This window comes from Protomyctophum parallelum, assembly GCF_964188405.1.
Source record: "Protomyctophum parallelum genome assembly, chromosome: 2".
NCBI classification, from domain to species: domain Eukaryota; kingdom Metazoa; phylum Chordata; class Actinopteri; order Myctophiformes; family Myctophidae; genus Protomyctophum; species Protomyctophum parallelum.
This window is the reverse complement of record NC_139699.1, coordinates 43,819,838-43,832,955: the sequence shown is the minus strand read 5'-3', so window position 1 is coordinate 43,832,955 and position 13,118 is coordinate 43,819,838. Positions and strand designations below refer to the sequence as shown.

Sequence of the window (13,118 nt, the reverse complement as noted above, 5' to 3'; positions counted from 1 at the left end):
TTGGTGTGTGTGCACAAACATTAAAATGCCATTAACAAGGGACAATTTTGAGTGTTTGTGTAAACGCAAACATTGATGACGAACGAGAGGACGCAAATTGCGATTGGCCAGAATGAGATGAGGGACAATATGATGTAAATTTTCCCTTCATTGTCAATGGCGTTTTTAAAACAAACATTGAACTAAAAACAAACATTAAACCTGTAGGGCCTAGTGCCCCTCAAAAATATGATAAGAGCGCCCCTCACTTCACACGGGTGTGATTTTTTATTGCTGTACGATATATTTTTTAGGGGAAATAGCCCCTCCTATGTCCAGCTTTTGGTGTGTGTAACCCAAATTTTGTTCTAACACAAACATTAAATGTCATTGACAATGGACAATTTGGAGTGTTTGTGTTAACACAAACATTGATGACGAAGGTGAGGACGCAAATTGTGATTGGCCGGAATGAGATGATGTATGATGATGAGTGCCACTCACTTCACATGGGTGTGATTGTTTTGCATAGAATTTGTATGTCTTTAAATGTTCTGATGAATTGAAAATGGATGACCCTGATATAAGTCTTAGTGCTTTTTCTGGTTTTATCATCGTAGCAGATTTTGTATTGACCTGTACTTTCGCTGAACTGTACTCCCATTCTACAAACTGTTAATGAAATATTCAATCAATCAGCAATGACAAGTTCTCTCTCAACCAATTATGTGAGCATAAAGTGGACGACGATAAAGGTTGTTTACTTTAAAAAGCCAGTTTTAATTCTTTTAAATGACACATTTCACACATAATTCATGTGTTTGGAGGATATAAAAGACCTGAATATTATACATATAACTTATTATGTACAGGGATGTACCATTATAAAATCAAGGGAATAACTAAACGAACACCCCTCATGTACATCATTATCGTTATCATCATCCAATCACAAGACAAAACAATAAAAAAATGTTTGCTTATGTTAGCGTACAGTGATATGTTAGTGTACAGTGCAATTTATTTTTAAACCACAGTCTGATCTCAGAACTGTACCAGTACAGTAGGACATTTACACAGTAGTACATATAAAAATGAATATAAAATAATGACAAATATCTTTGGCTGAAATGATAGACCATTATACACTTACAGGTACTGTAAGTTACATAATAACTTTCATACAGGTAAAGTCAACTCGCCCTCCTTCATAAACCCAATTTACAGTACTTTAATACGGATTGGGATTCAGGGGACAGCAATATTATGATTTTGCCTTTGAGCGACACTACACACCGTTAAGTGCGCACACGCATGCACATACATGCACACAGTGTAAAACAGATTCTTATGGCTTATGACTGAAACGTATACAGTGCAGAATCGTCAGTGTTCATTTCAACCTTCATAGTTACATTAACACACACACAGTCACACACATCGATCTGTGTTCCCGTGTGACTCCAGCGGGAGGCATGCGTTAGTCCGACATACGTGGCCGGGTTGAGACTCACCCGTGGCTTCCACAGTTCCATGTGCGTTTATGGTTAGAAATGTTGGATCTAATATGGCCTGGGCCGTGGCTCAGCGGTACAGGCACCTGACTGGTAATCCAGCGCCACAGTGTGTTGTGGGTTCGAGTCTCGATACCAACGACCTTTACTGTATGTCTCTCCCCCCCCCCCCATCTCTCTACCCCTTTCCTGTCTACCTACTGTCTCCTAACAATAAAAGGAAGAAAAGAAAACGCCAAAAAAAATCTTTAAAAAAAAAGAAAAAGTTGGATTATTGGGATGTCGAACTGACGCTACGCACCTGCCTCCAGCACAGTACTGTCCGTTACCCGCCTAGAGAATATGAACAAAGACAATTTGGTAAACTAAGACTCCCAAACTTTGACCATTTTCCTGTATCTGTGCGATGTGGGTGCCCACCCCTTTAGGAGACCAGAAGCACACGTTCAACCCCAAATGGGGTGGGGAGATGAGGGGATGGTACAGTGAGAGGCGACCACGCTCACTTACTGTGGAAGAACATTTTGTGCACTATTTTTAGGGGCGAGGCGTGGGATTGTCTATCTTGGTCTTATTAATTATCTTTGGTGTGAATATGGTTACAGGGAATGGGATGTAGTCTATGTGCGTACTGGTTGTAGTGATGGTAGTTTATCAGTGTACTGGGATGAAGTGATGGTAATCTGTATACAGTACCAATCAGGCATCAGCGGTGTAGCGCTGGCCAATCAGACTTCGGCCCTGGGTGGGGAACTCAGTGTCTGCTGAGCTCCTATTGGCCAAACTCTCTTCTTCCAACTGGGGAGAGAGAAAAGAGAGATGGAGAATAGAGGCATGAGAAATGGAGAAGAGTGCGAGAAGTTAACACAGTACAAAAACTGAGATCACACAGACACATGCACACACACCTGCTCTTTGATGTAGCTGTGACCACAGGGTCCCAGCCCTCTGAGAATCAAACCCACATGGAAACACCACACGGACACAACAGCTTCAACTCCTGCAAGCAACGCACTGGGAATCCACAACGCAAGGGTGGTGTCCTGAGAGAAACAGGAGAGAGAGGGAGGATGAATACAGAGACGTTATTATGGATATAGAGGAGAGAGAAAGCGATGGATAGAGAATGAAGAGTAGAGAATGAAGAGTATCATAATGAAATGACGAGACTACAAATGTTGTAGTCTTGTGTAGCCAGACGATGAGATCTCTGCCTGCCTACTGATATTTATTCATTTACCGGTAAATTCAACGTAAGGGCTAAAACTGGGTGCAAACAATTCTGTAATTAAAAAAATACGGTATGAGACGTTATTCCTGTCAAAGTGAAATCTGAGTTGCTGGTGGCAGAAGGCATTGCAGCATGTATGCCATTGTCTGTCTAGCTAGTAGGTACAGTGCAGAGTAAAAAAACAATATTTATATCGTGAATATACTGTAGCACACCTACAAGCTCATATACGCAACGTGTTGAGAGCACTGTTAAACAACTAAGTATAGTATAATACAGGGATTACAAGTGATTAACATGTTAATCGCCCAGGGGTATTTAGGACCATTAAATCATAGCGCCCAGCGATCTACAGCAACAGAGCACATTTAGCGACGGACCAGGTGCTATCCCGGATGTGGCTGAAGTAGCTTGATGTAGCCAAAACACTCCCAATGCGATCGACAACAACGGGATGTATGATTAATTCTAACACGACTAGCGACGGGACCGCGATGGGCCGTCTATAACACATCATCTTTGCTTAGAATTGGACGGAATGATTTAGATCAAGAGTTATTCACGTTTTAAGATTTTCGATCTGATCGGCTAAAATGGGGGGGGGGGGCATTTTCGATGACGTCCCAACCTGAAATGACATCGAATGTTGCCCAACAGACGCTCCCAGCCTGTGGAGCGATGCGATCGGTTTTGATATCAATAAATCTCCGTCCTTTTCGGTCCCGAGTGCTGGGCATTACTATTTGATAGGACGGAGAACTCAGTTTATGCCGCTCGGGGTGTTAATCAGACAAATCGATTATAAATAATCTTATAAACTTGTTCTTGATTAATCGATTAACCTACATGACATCTCTGTCCGGTGGAAACCTCATACAGTATGTCCAAAACAGTTACTTTTCACAATTAAAATTCAAAAACATCGTTGGTTTCTGCCCGACAGCAACCATGAGAAAGATTTAAGTCGGTTATTGGTTCTAAATGTCGGTTTCAATATATTTAGGGTTAATTGCCCAGCCCTACTGGCGCCTGGCGTGTCTTCTCAGATCATTGACAGGAGAGATGGGGACTCACAGAGATCTCAGATCATTGACAGACAGGAGAGATGTAACCTGACTCCGCCAGATTGCGGCAGTATTGAGTTCACAAGTTCCCTCCTCCTACCTGGATCTCGTCTCTCTCAAGCAGAAACGATAAACCGGAAGCAGCGGGACAAGAATGATGATATCTCCATAATCATTTTGAGTTGTATAGTCCTGTTGGGTCGTGTTTATACATTTGCGCCGTGGCAGCGCTTCAATACGTCACCAGTCTCGCGTTGATCCCGCCTCTAGCGGCCGCATATCTCTCTCTGGTCAGAAATGTCTCGGAGTGCATCGTCTCTGGCCGAGAGCAGTGTTGTTTTTGGCAGCAAATTTCTATTTTAGTTTAGTCATAGTCTTTGGAATGAAACTTAGTTTTAGTAACATTTTAGTCACCTGGAATGTCTTAGTGTTAGTCTAGTTTTAGTCGACTAAATGTCATACGATTTTAGTCGACTAAATCTACAGTTGATTTAGTCGACTAAAATGTATTTTGGCACGTCTTGATGCCATCGTAATGAGTGTTTTTACACTTGCTGAAAATAGCAAGTTGCGTTGTGAGCTTTTTCAGCATGCTATTTTCAGCATGCAACCAAGTGTAAAATGACTTATACTGTATCTCTTGTCCACTAGTCCCTTCCTAACATTTTAGTCTAGTGTTTATTTGTTGACGAAATTGTCAGTATATTTAGTCTTAGTTTTAGTCATCGTAGCTTAGTTTTCATTTAGTTTCCATTTGTTTTTGTCAGTGAAAATAGGTAGTCAACGAACATTTTTCGTCTTAGTTTTAGTCGACGAAAACAACACTGGCCACCAGATGGGAGCAGGAGGAGGGACTCACTGCTGCCACCCGCTGGCGGAGTCAGGTTAGGACAGTTGGGGACTCAGATCATTGACAGACAGGAGAGATGGTGGACTCACATAGATCCTGGTGCTGTCGAAGGGACACTGGGCCTGGATGGGAGAGCGGGCGTCCACGGCCAGCTCTGCCGTGTCATTGCAGCCCTGCATCAGGACCCGCCCGTCACTGGCCACTGTGAGACTGATGGCCAATAGGACGCCGATGCTGCACGCCGCCGACAGCAGTGCATTGAAAAATGAACTGACCAGGAGTCCTATGTGCTACAGAGAGAGAGTGAGATAGGGTGTGTGACAAACTTTTAGGCTGGCACGTTTTGGGATATTAAAAGTGTGTGTGTGTGTGTGTGTGTGTGTGTGTGTGTGTGTGTGTGTGTATGTGTGTGTGTCCAGGATTCCGTGTTATTCTTTTAGTCTAAGGGCTATATCTTGTGCCACCCCTTAACCCTTATCCCTAAAATAATTTGCCATTTTTTACTATTAAAAAAAAAACGTTTAAAATAGTTCAAATAGCTGATCTACAAGCTCAATGTCTCGATGTAGATCGGCTAGTTGAGCTATTTTTAAATGTTTTTTTCAATAGTAAAAAATGGCAAATACGTTTAGGGATAAGGGTGGCGCAAGATGGAGCCCTCTATGTCTGACTGCACCTCGGGCTGTTTACATTTCTGTCTAATAAAGTATTCAATAAAATCAAATGGGTGTGTCATCCACAAGTAGAATTTGAGAAATAGACATCGTGAGGACAATATTCCTGGTCCTCACAAGTGAAATGTTATATATCATGGTTAAACTAGATTTTTAGGCTTTATAATTAAGCATTTAGAGAAACAAATATACAACAAACAAACAACAAATGAACAAATGACCAACAGACAGAAATGTGAAGAAATGAAAAAACAAAACAAAAAACCCCCCACAAATAACATATTATAGATTGGAAATGTATGCAGGAAGAATACAGTATCTAAACAGTGAGATGTTTTGCAAATGCGCTGGCACGGTGCGTCATCTTACCAGCTTCCATACTGGGAGGTTTCTTGAGACCATGATGGCAATGATACCCGTGGCAATGCTCTGAAATATTCACATAACAAAACAAATGTGATATGGTGCAGCAGTCAGAACCCTCTTTTACATGGCCTGTTCAAGGAGGAAATGTTGAGCCGTAATTCCCCCCTCGCTGTTCTGTATAAAAGTACGAACACGTAATGGGGGCTTTGCTGCTCAGCTGATGTCTATGCGAAAGGGAAAGCTGGCAGGGCAGGACGGGTGTGATATCAAAGGTCCACACACACCTTTCTGCCTCAAACCGCTCCCTTTTTCTGTGTTGCGCATGACACCGTGGCTCCTCAGAGAGCCATCTAGAACAGAGTCCCTGTTAGTTAGTTAGACCCTGACGAAGACCTTTATCGATCGAAACGCATAGGCCTTTTATTATTTGCCTTGCTCATCAATAAACCAGATATATTTTGTGTCAGGTGAAACCTATAGTGAAACCTGACTGACATCCAGGTGTGTAATGTACGCGACCAGTCACGACTTAGTCGACTTGCCAAGTGTGCTTATATGTGCTTATTTCCAGCAAAACTTGGATTGTTTTTTTCCCCACAGTTGCTGGACTGGTTTTTGGAGGTTGTTTAGCCATTAGGCTACTCTATGGCTCTGGTCTCAGCAACAGAGACACAACGGAGACAGTGCTTCTTTCACCTGTCTTGTCTGGAGTTGATCCCACAAACCACTGGACCGATCATCACCAAATTGAGTGGGCACATGCACACAGAAGGCATTATTTCTTTCGCATCATGTAAATACAAATAATGCAACTTGAATTTTATGAATTAAGTCAACTGAGCTCATTAACACATTTTGGGCGGGAAGTTGCCCCTTTTGATGTTAGCATTATGTTATGCTTTAGCTATTGAAAAATAGCAGATCTACAAGCTTATGAGCTTGTAGGTCTGCTATTTTTGAAAAATCGACTGACATAGAAACATAGCATTTTCAGAAAACTGTCGTTTTCAAACAGACATTTTTAGAATCTGATCTCAGGTCAAAAAGGGTTAAGTACAAGATCCACATTGGAGCCATGCATTTTCTATGTGAATCTAAAGATCCATATATTATTATGTTTTATTTCCGTGAGAACATTCTCTTACAAAAAAAATAATATTTATTTGGAAAAATGTTGCGTGGTTAGGCTATAGGATCTTCTATGACTGGTCTGCGAATTCATCAGCCCAATTTGTGAACAACATTTTAGGCTAGAGTTTTATATTCTGATAGAATCTATTGATGACTGCAAGTGATCTACGCCTACGCATAGAGCAAAGGGCCGGCCACACCAAGCACTATAACTTAAAACTAGATACATTTAAATGTTCACATGGACGGCAGAGTAACTAACACAACTATAATGACGATTCTATGATTATATCATTTGATCCAAAATGCCGCAGCTCGCTTGGTCTTCAACCAGCCAAAATTCTCACATGTCTCCCCCCTGCTCCGCTCCCTCCACTGGCTCCCGGTCGCTGCCCGCACAGAATACAAAACTCTGATGCTGGCATTCAAAGCAACCAAAGGTATGGCTCCCCCATATCTTGCAAGCATGATTGAACCCTACAAACCCTCCCGCGCACTCAGATCAGCCAATGCAGGGAAGCTGGAAGTACCCTCACTAAAAACGCCGGGACAACGCTCCACACGTCCCAAACTCTTCTCCCTCCTGGCTCCAAAACTGTGGAATGCACTTCCCATTGCAGTCAGAACTGCAGCATCACTCCCAATCTTCCGCCGTAGTCTGAAAACCCACCTTTTCAGACTCCATCATGGCCCATAGCACTTATCCTACCCCCTTAGATAGCATTTCGGTAGACTTAGATAGCATTTGATAGAATTATAGCATGTTATGTAGACAGCACTATAATTGCATCGTATATAGTCATAGCACGCCATAGTACATATGTATAGCATAGTAGTATATAGTTTATATGTATAGTTTATGTTTATGTATAGTTTATATGTATAGTATTATATGTATAGTCTCATAATATAGATATTCCACTGTTACTTTCGTTTTATGATAAATGCTTTTTTGTGATGTATTCCCATGCTTTTTGTTCTTGCTTAATGTAAGTCGCTCTGGATTAAGAGCGTCTGCTAAATGCCTAAATTGTAAATTGTAATTCTGTATAAGTAAAAAAGAAGATAAAAGCAAAAAAAAAGCTGCGGTGCAAAGATTTGACTCACTGCCAGAATTTGACTCCCCTTTGCACACTCATGGGTGGGTATAGACTAGATTGGCGCCTTATGCTGTAGTTTTCCCACTCCCTGAAATAATCCTACTCCCCGTCACACGCATGTACTTCCCTGGAGGGTTCCCACTGGAGCAGTGTGGCAGGACTAGGGCGCATCATGGCTGGGTCGAGGTGGTTGGGTCGAGCGTGTGCTGTCGTAGAGACTACTAGAGCAGCGGTTTCCCAAACCCCCTCCCCCCACACACTCACATGGAAATATAAATTGCATAAACTATATATAGACACATACATTTCCTATTTATCCACATAATGAACCTTAATATGGCTTATATATGCAGCGTAGGCTATATTCTGCATATACTTGCCAAGTTGCCATATATTGGCATAATATTTTTATATTTTAAATAAATCCATAGCACCACCATTAGCCTTTTCATGTCACGCACCCGCCTAGAAGGCGCTCGCGCACCACAAGGGGTGCACGCACCACAGTTTGTGAACCACTGTCTGTGAGTATACTTCTACTCCACTACATCTCAAAGGCAAATATTGTACTTTTTACTCTCTACACTATATCCATTTCACGTCACAGCTTTAGTTATTAAACGCACGGGTAGTTACTTTGCAGATTTAGATTAAGATTTAATGAAATTATAAACAATGTTTTGAAAATAGCAGGGACATTTCACCGGGGGAAGAAACTCCAGTCACTCACCAGTATTTGTAGTAGATAACAGTAGCACAATTTGAAATGTGCACTCTATGGCCAGAAAAATAATGAAGTCTGTGTGTTTGACTAGGGTTTGACTGCATTGCTGGGTTACTGAAATGACCACAATTCGTTGGTGCACTGCCCCACTTGTAGTCCAGCAATATCTAAAACCCCATATTACACCCATACAAACCTCAGGAAAGTGCAAAAAAAACATTATGTTAATGAAGTTTAGAAGATTTGGAACAAGTATAAAATAAAATAAATAAAATAAGTATAAAATAGAGCAATAAGTGGATAATGACCAAATAGTTCAACAACAGTATGATTCTGAAAAGGAAATTCTTCATAATGAGTACTTTTACTTGTGTTGCTTGAAGTACATTCTAATGCCAATATACTTTGTTACAAGTAAAAATCCTGCATTCATAGGCTGTGCAGGACTTCAGTAGGGAAAGGGAGCACCATAGGCAGGAAGACAGAGTTGTGAACGGGGAGAAGGATACAAGAAAGGAGTGAAAAAGTCGCCATAGATACTCACTCACAGGATGTTGTTCTCAACATCCTGTAACCAAGAATAGGAGACTATAATTAATTCATTTTAATCCCTGTTGTGGGACATAAATTTCAAGTTCAGACACAAATATTCACTTTACCTACTACCTGTTGTGTATACATTCTGTCATCCTCTTTTGATGTGTCCTTTGATTTAAAGATCAATTTCAGATATATCCGTCGTCAAATTACCACCATCATCAACAACTGACAACGATAATCCACTATTACAAAGTAATGGAGCCTGCCTGGGGCGACAGACAGTAACTGCCTTTCAGAATATATACACTTGGCTACGTCATGTCGGACCAGTTGTGTCTTGCAACAGCAGTGCTGGGATGTACTAAATCAAAGTTACTTCACTGGTGGTCTCTATGCCCACAGTTTACAATGCACTAGGACCTATAGTGCATTTTAAGCGACTATAGTGACTAGGTCATTAATTAACTGGGTATTATCATAATGCATGAACAGGAGGGCTGATTCAAGATCATGTATGTAAGTCATGTATGTTTCATACAGTCGCGCTTCCTTGAGCACCGATCCCAGATCAGTACAGCCTCTCTCAAACGATGGTTGAGATTACGAGAATAAATCCTTGGTCAAAACAAGGGATTGGGTTTTAACATGTGAATCTGTCAGAAGTTACAGAGATTAAGCTGGCAGCAGGGGAGTCAGCAGGTATGCCATCAGTCTATCTACCTACAAACTGGGAGATTAAGGAAGGATGAGCAAAACCTTTAACGAAATGTCCCCTTCTTAAATGTTTTGAAGGAAGAAAAAAAACAAAACCCTTGGAGGGTGGGGTTGGGGTTAGTAATACAAATCACTATAATATCTAGTACAAATCATTGCATTTTGGTCAATATGTCATAGCCCCATTTTAGTAACTCACCAATAGTCCAGAGGAAACAGAGATTATGTTGGCTGCAGTGTATTCAGTTGTAATTTGGTGCTTTGGTTTGGAAATATGACGGAGGATGTTGCCATGGACAATAGCTCCCAGGATGAAGTTAATATGGCCGACCAGGATGAGAGTAAGACCCATTCTCATCAGCCTCGCTGGTCCCTTGTCCTTATCTGGAAGACAAAAACAAAACCTTATTGTAGGTTAATAATGTAATTTCTGATCCAACGATTGGTCATGCAACAACTTATTGTAGGAATAGACATTGTGGCTTTCACATGAAATAAATTAAAACTTAACATAACAATGGCATTACTTACATGCTTCCCCAACCAAGCCCCAACCAAATCATAATTTCAAACAACTTCACAAATAACAATAGTTTACACTGAATCCCCCCCACCCATTTCCCCCCCTCATAGGCTATGTTTATTTTCCCTTTTCACCTCCTCTACGATGATTTCCTGCTTTTGGCTATATAGAAACTGTGTAGGTCTCTAAATGTTATGTTATGATGAATTGATGAAACATGATGAAACATGGTGGACCCTCTTAAACAAGTGTAATGCTCCAAACTGTTAACACATACTTCAATCAATCAACGTAGCCTACAGAGGGTGAAAGCCCAGCGGACCAGTGGTATTAAAGTTCCTCCACGCCGCCGAGCAAATAAATATGCTTAAAAAGGTTAATATAGGGCGGATCGGCCGGCCTGTCCCATCTGTTTCGCATAGCAAACAGACTACAGTTACACTACACCTGTCCTGGCTCAGTGTTTCATTCTAAGCAATGCATCAGTTGAAAAGCTCAACGATAGGCCTACCGTATTCCACTGTAGACTACGCAAAAGTCAGGTTTGCACGTACACTGCATGCACCTAAGTTATGACTGACTATTAATTGTATTTTACCATAACTCACGTACATGATCAGCACTGGTGCTTGCTAAACTATTTAGGCCTATTTAAAAGTTGAATTGGAGGATGAGATGTATCTTCTCGTTTTCAAGGGGTCCTAAATACATTATACATTACATTAAAAATAATCCCCTAAAAACAAACAAAGGACGTCGTAGCCTGTCATAGAAATGTAATGCCTGTGATGATGAAAGGCTATCCTGCACCTCCTGTAGGCTACGTCCCGTACCAAACAGAACCCACCTCAATAATAAACTATAGCTAGTATATCCGCCATTCAATGCATAACGAAAATAAACTTTCATCAATAGACACTGCACTACCACACGGTCCACTCCACTCCACACCACATGCATTTAATTTACAAATCATACCTGGAGTTCGAAAAAGGAGTCAATCACTCACCAAAGGTACACATCTCTGTAGGTCTGAATACGTCCTCCGTACGTGTAATGCTTCTATTATGAAGTATGATTTAGTAACGTAGATTTTTTTTTGCAGCAACGTCCAGCAAACAAATCAACACACACACTGCTCTCATGCACTTCCTTTATCGTGACGTCACCGACCGGACTCACCTGCATGTGGCTCGGAACTGTGCACTTCCGAGGCTAGACAAGTTACTCATTAAGTTTCAATGTTAGAATGTTATCAGCTGTAACTGGATCCGTTCATAACCAAGATCTCGCAGTTTACATTCCTGGGTCGCCTATAGGCCAGTCACGCCCCCCCCCCCCCCAGTTTGCATTATGGTCACAGTCGGACCAGAGTCACATTTTATGTAAAATGTGCTGTGTTCATTTAATTAAACAGTTACAGAGTCCATTTGGTTTCTATAAATAAACAACAATAGCATATAGGGGGGGAGATAAAAATAAAAAGACATGGCATAATGTAATGTAATACTTAGCTCTGATGAATAAACAGTTCGTAGCAAAAGTGCATTGTTTAACATGTTTATTTGAAAGAATACCCAAAGTACATACCGATAGGCCTAATCTCATGGTTTTCACTCTCTCCAGCTACATTACAGTCTGTCAGAAAACAGACGCATGCGCGCAAAGTGTCATACATGTATCAATTGTGTCAGAACAAACACAGGTAAAGTGCAATCAATAGATCACATCTATAACACCCCAATGACCAATTCATATCAATTGTTCCAACACCACTTTGGGTAGAAAAAGATTTTGTTAAAAATACAGTGAACATGAGAGAGCATCATTATAAGGCTTCATTGATGGTCATATTGGTTTAACATGTACAGGAGACAGATAAACACACCCCTGACTTGCCTTAGAGCAGCATCTCTTTGGATTATACAATCTGACCGTTTCAAAAATAGAAATGTAGATAAGAGAATAAAATAAGGTTAAATCAATGTGATCAGATGAGCTACAGTATAGCAAGAATGCAGACCAGTGCACAATAGCTGAATATGTTAAAGTAATTACATCAGGAGGAGACCTCAATTCATCTGATCTCAACAAAAATCTGCTCAAGAGAAGCACAACTAAAGTTAACATATTTCATACCATATAAAAGTCCATACAGGCCCTGGTCTGCAAGGATGACAGTATAACAATGTAACCATCACATATATTCATCCTTAAAGGACAACTTTTCAACCAAGGTTCATGTTTTAGGTTGTTATTAGAGAAAGTAAAAGATGAGTGTTAATTTTTTTTCATTTGCTGCTTTCTTTCGTTTTAGGGATTTTAGCTCTTTTTGACAGGGGGGCGGGGGCATTCGAGCATGGGGCTAAATATGTATTTTTTTACCAAATGTTATGGTGATTTATTTTTGTATTATTTACTATAGTCCTAATAAACCCCAGGAAATTACATCTGGCCACAGAAGATCACAGGATCTACTGAATGTGAAGGTAGCCTACTGCAGTGTATAGGCTCAATATGTCAGTTTGTCACATTCAATAGATCCTGTGATCTTTTGTGGCCAGATGTCATTTCTTGGGGTTTATTAGGACTATAGTAAATACTAATAAAAAAATTGCCATATTATGTTGTAAAAAAATACATATTTAGCCCCATGCTCGAATGCCCCCGCCCCCCTGTCAAAAACTGCTAAAATTCCCAAAACGAAA

General features: G+C 40.8%; 1 protein-coding gene across 1 annotated transcript; it reads right to left on the bottom strand.

Moving 5' to 3' along the window:
- Positions 1-2,176: 2,176 nt before the first annotated feature.
- Positions 2,177-11,499, bottom strand: krtcap3 (keratinocyte associated protein 3). The gene is made up of 6 exons (XM_083759684.1): positions 11,420-11,499; positions 10,087-10,271; positions 5,682-5,741; positions 4,728-4,928; positions 2,402-2,536; positions 2,177-2,291 (listed from the first exon to the last, which is right to left on the bottom strand). The coding sequence occupies exons 1-6, from the start codon at positions 11,430-11,432 to the stop codon at positions 2,193-2,195; spliced, it is 693 nt and encodes a 230-aa protein (XP_083615810.1). The 5' UTR covers positions 11,433-11,499; the 3' UTR covers positions 2,177-2,192.
- Between the last annotated feature and the right edge of the window lie 1,619 nt (positions 11,500-13,118).

Excerpts from the sequence above, each read along its gene's own strand:
- krtcap3 (XM_083759684.1), bottom strand. Across the intron at positions 4,929-5,681 it reads ACCTCCCAGTATGGAAGCTG|CACATAGGACTCCTGGTCAG; the intron begins GTAAGATGACGC and ends CTCTCTCTGTAG. Across the intron at positions 2,537-4,727 it reads TCGACAGCACCAGGATCTAT|GACACCACCCTTGCGTTGTG; the intron begins GTGAGTCCACCA and ends TGTTTCTCTCAG.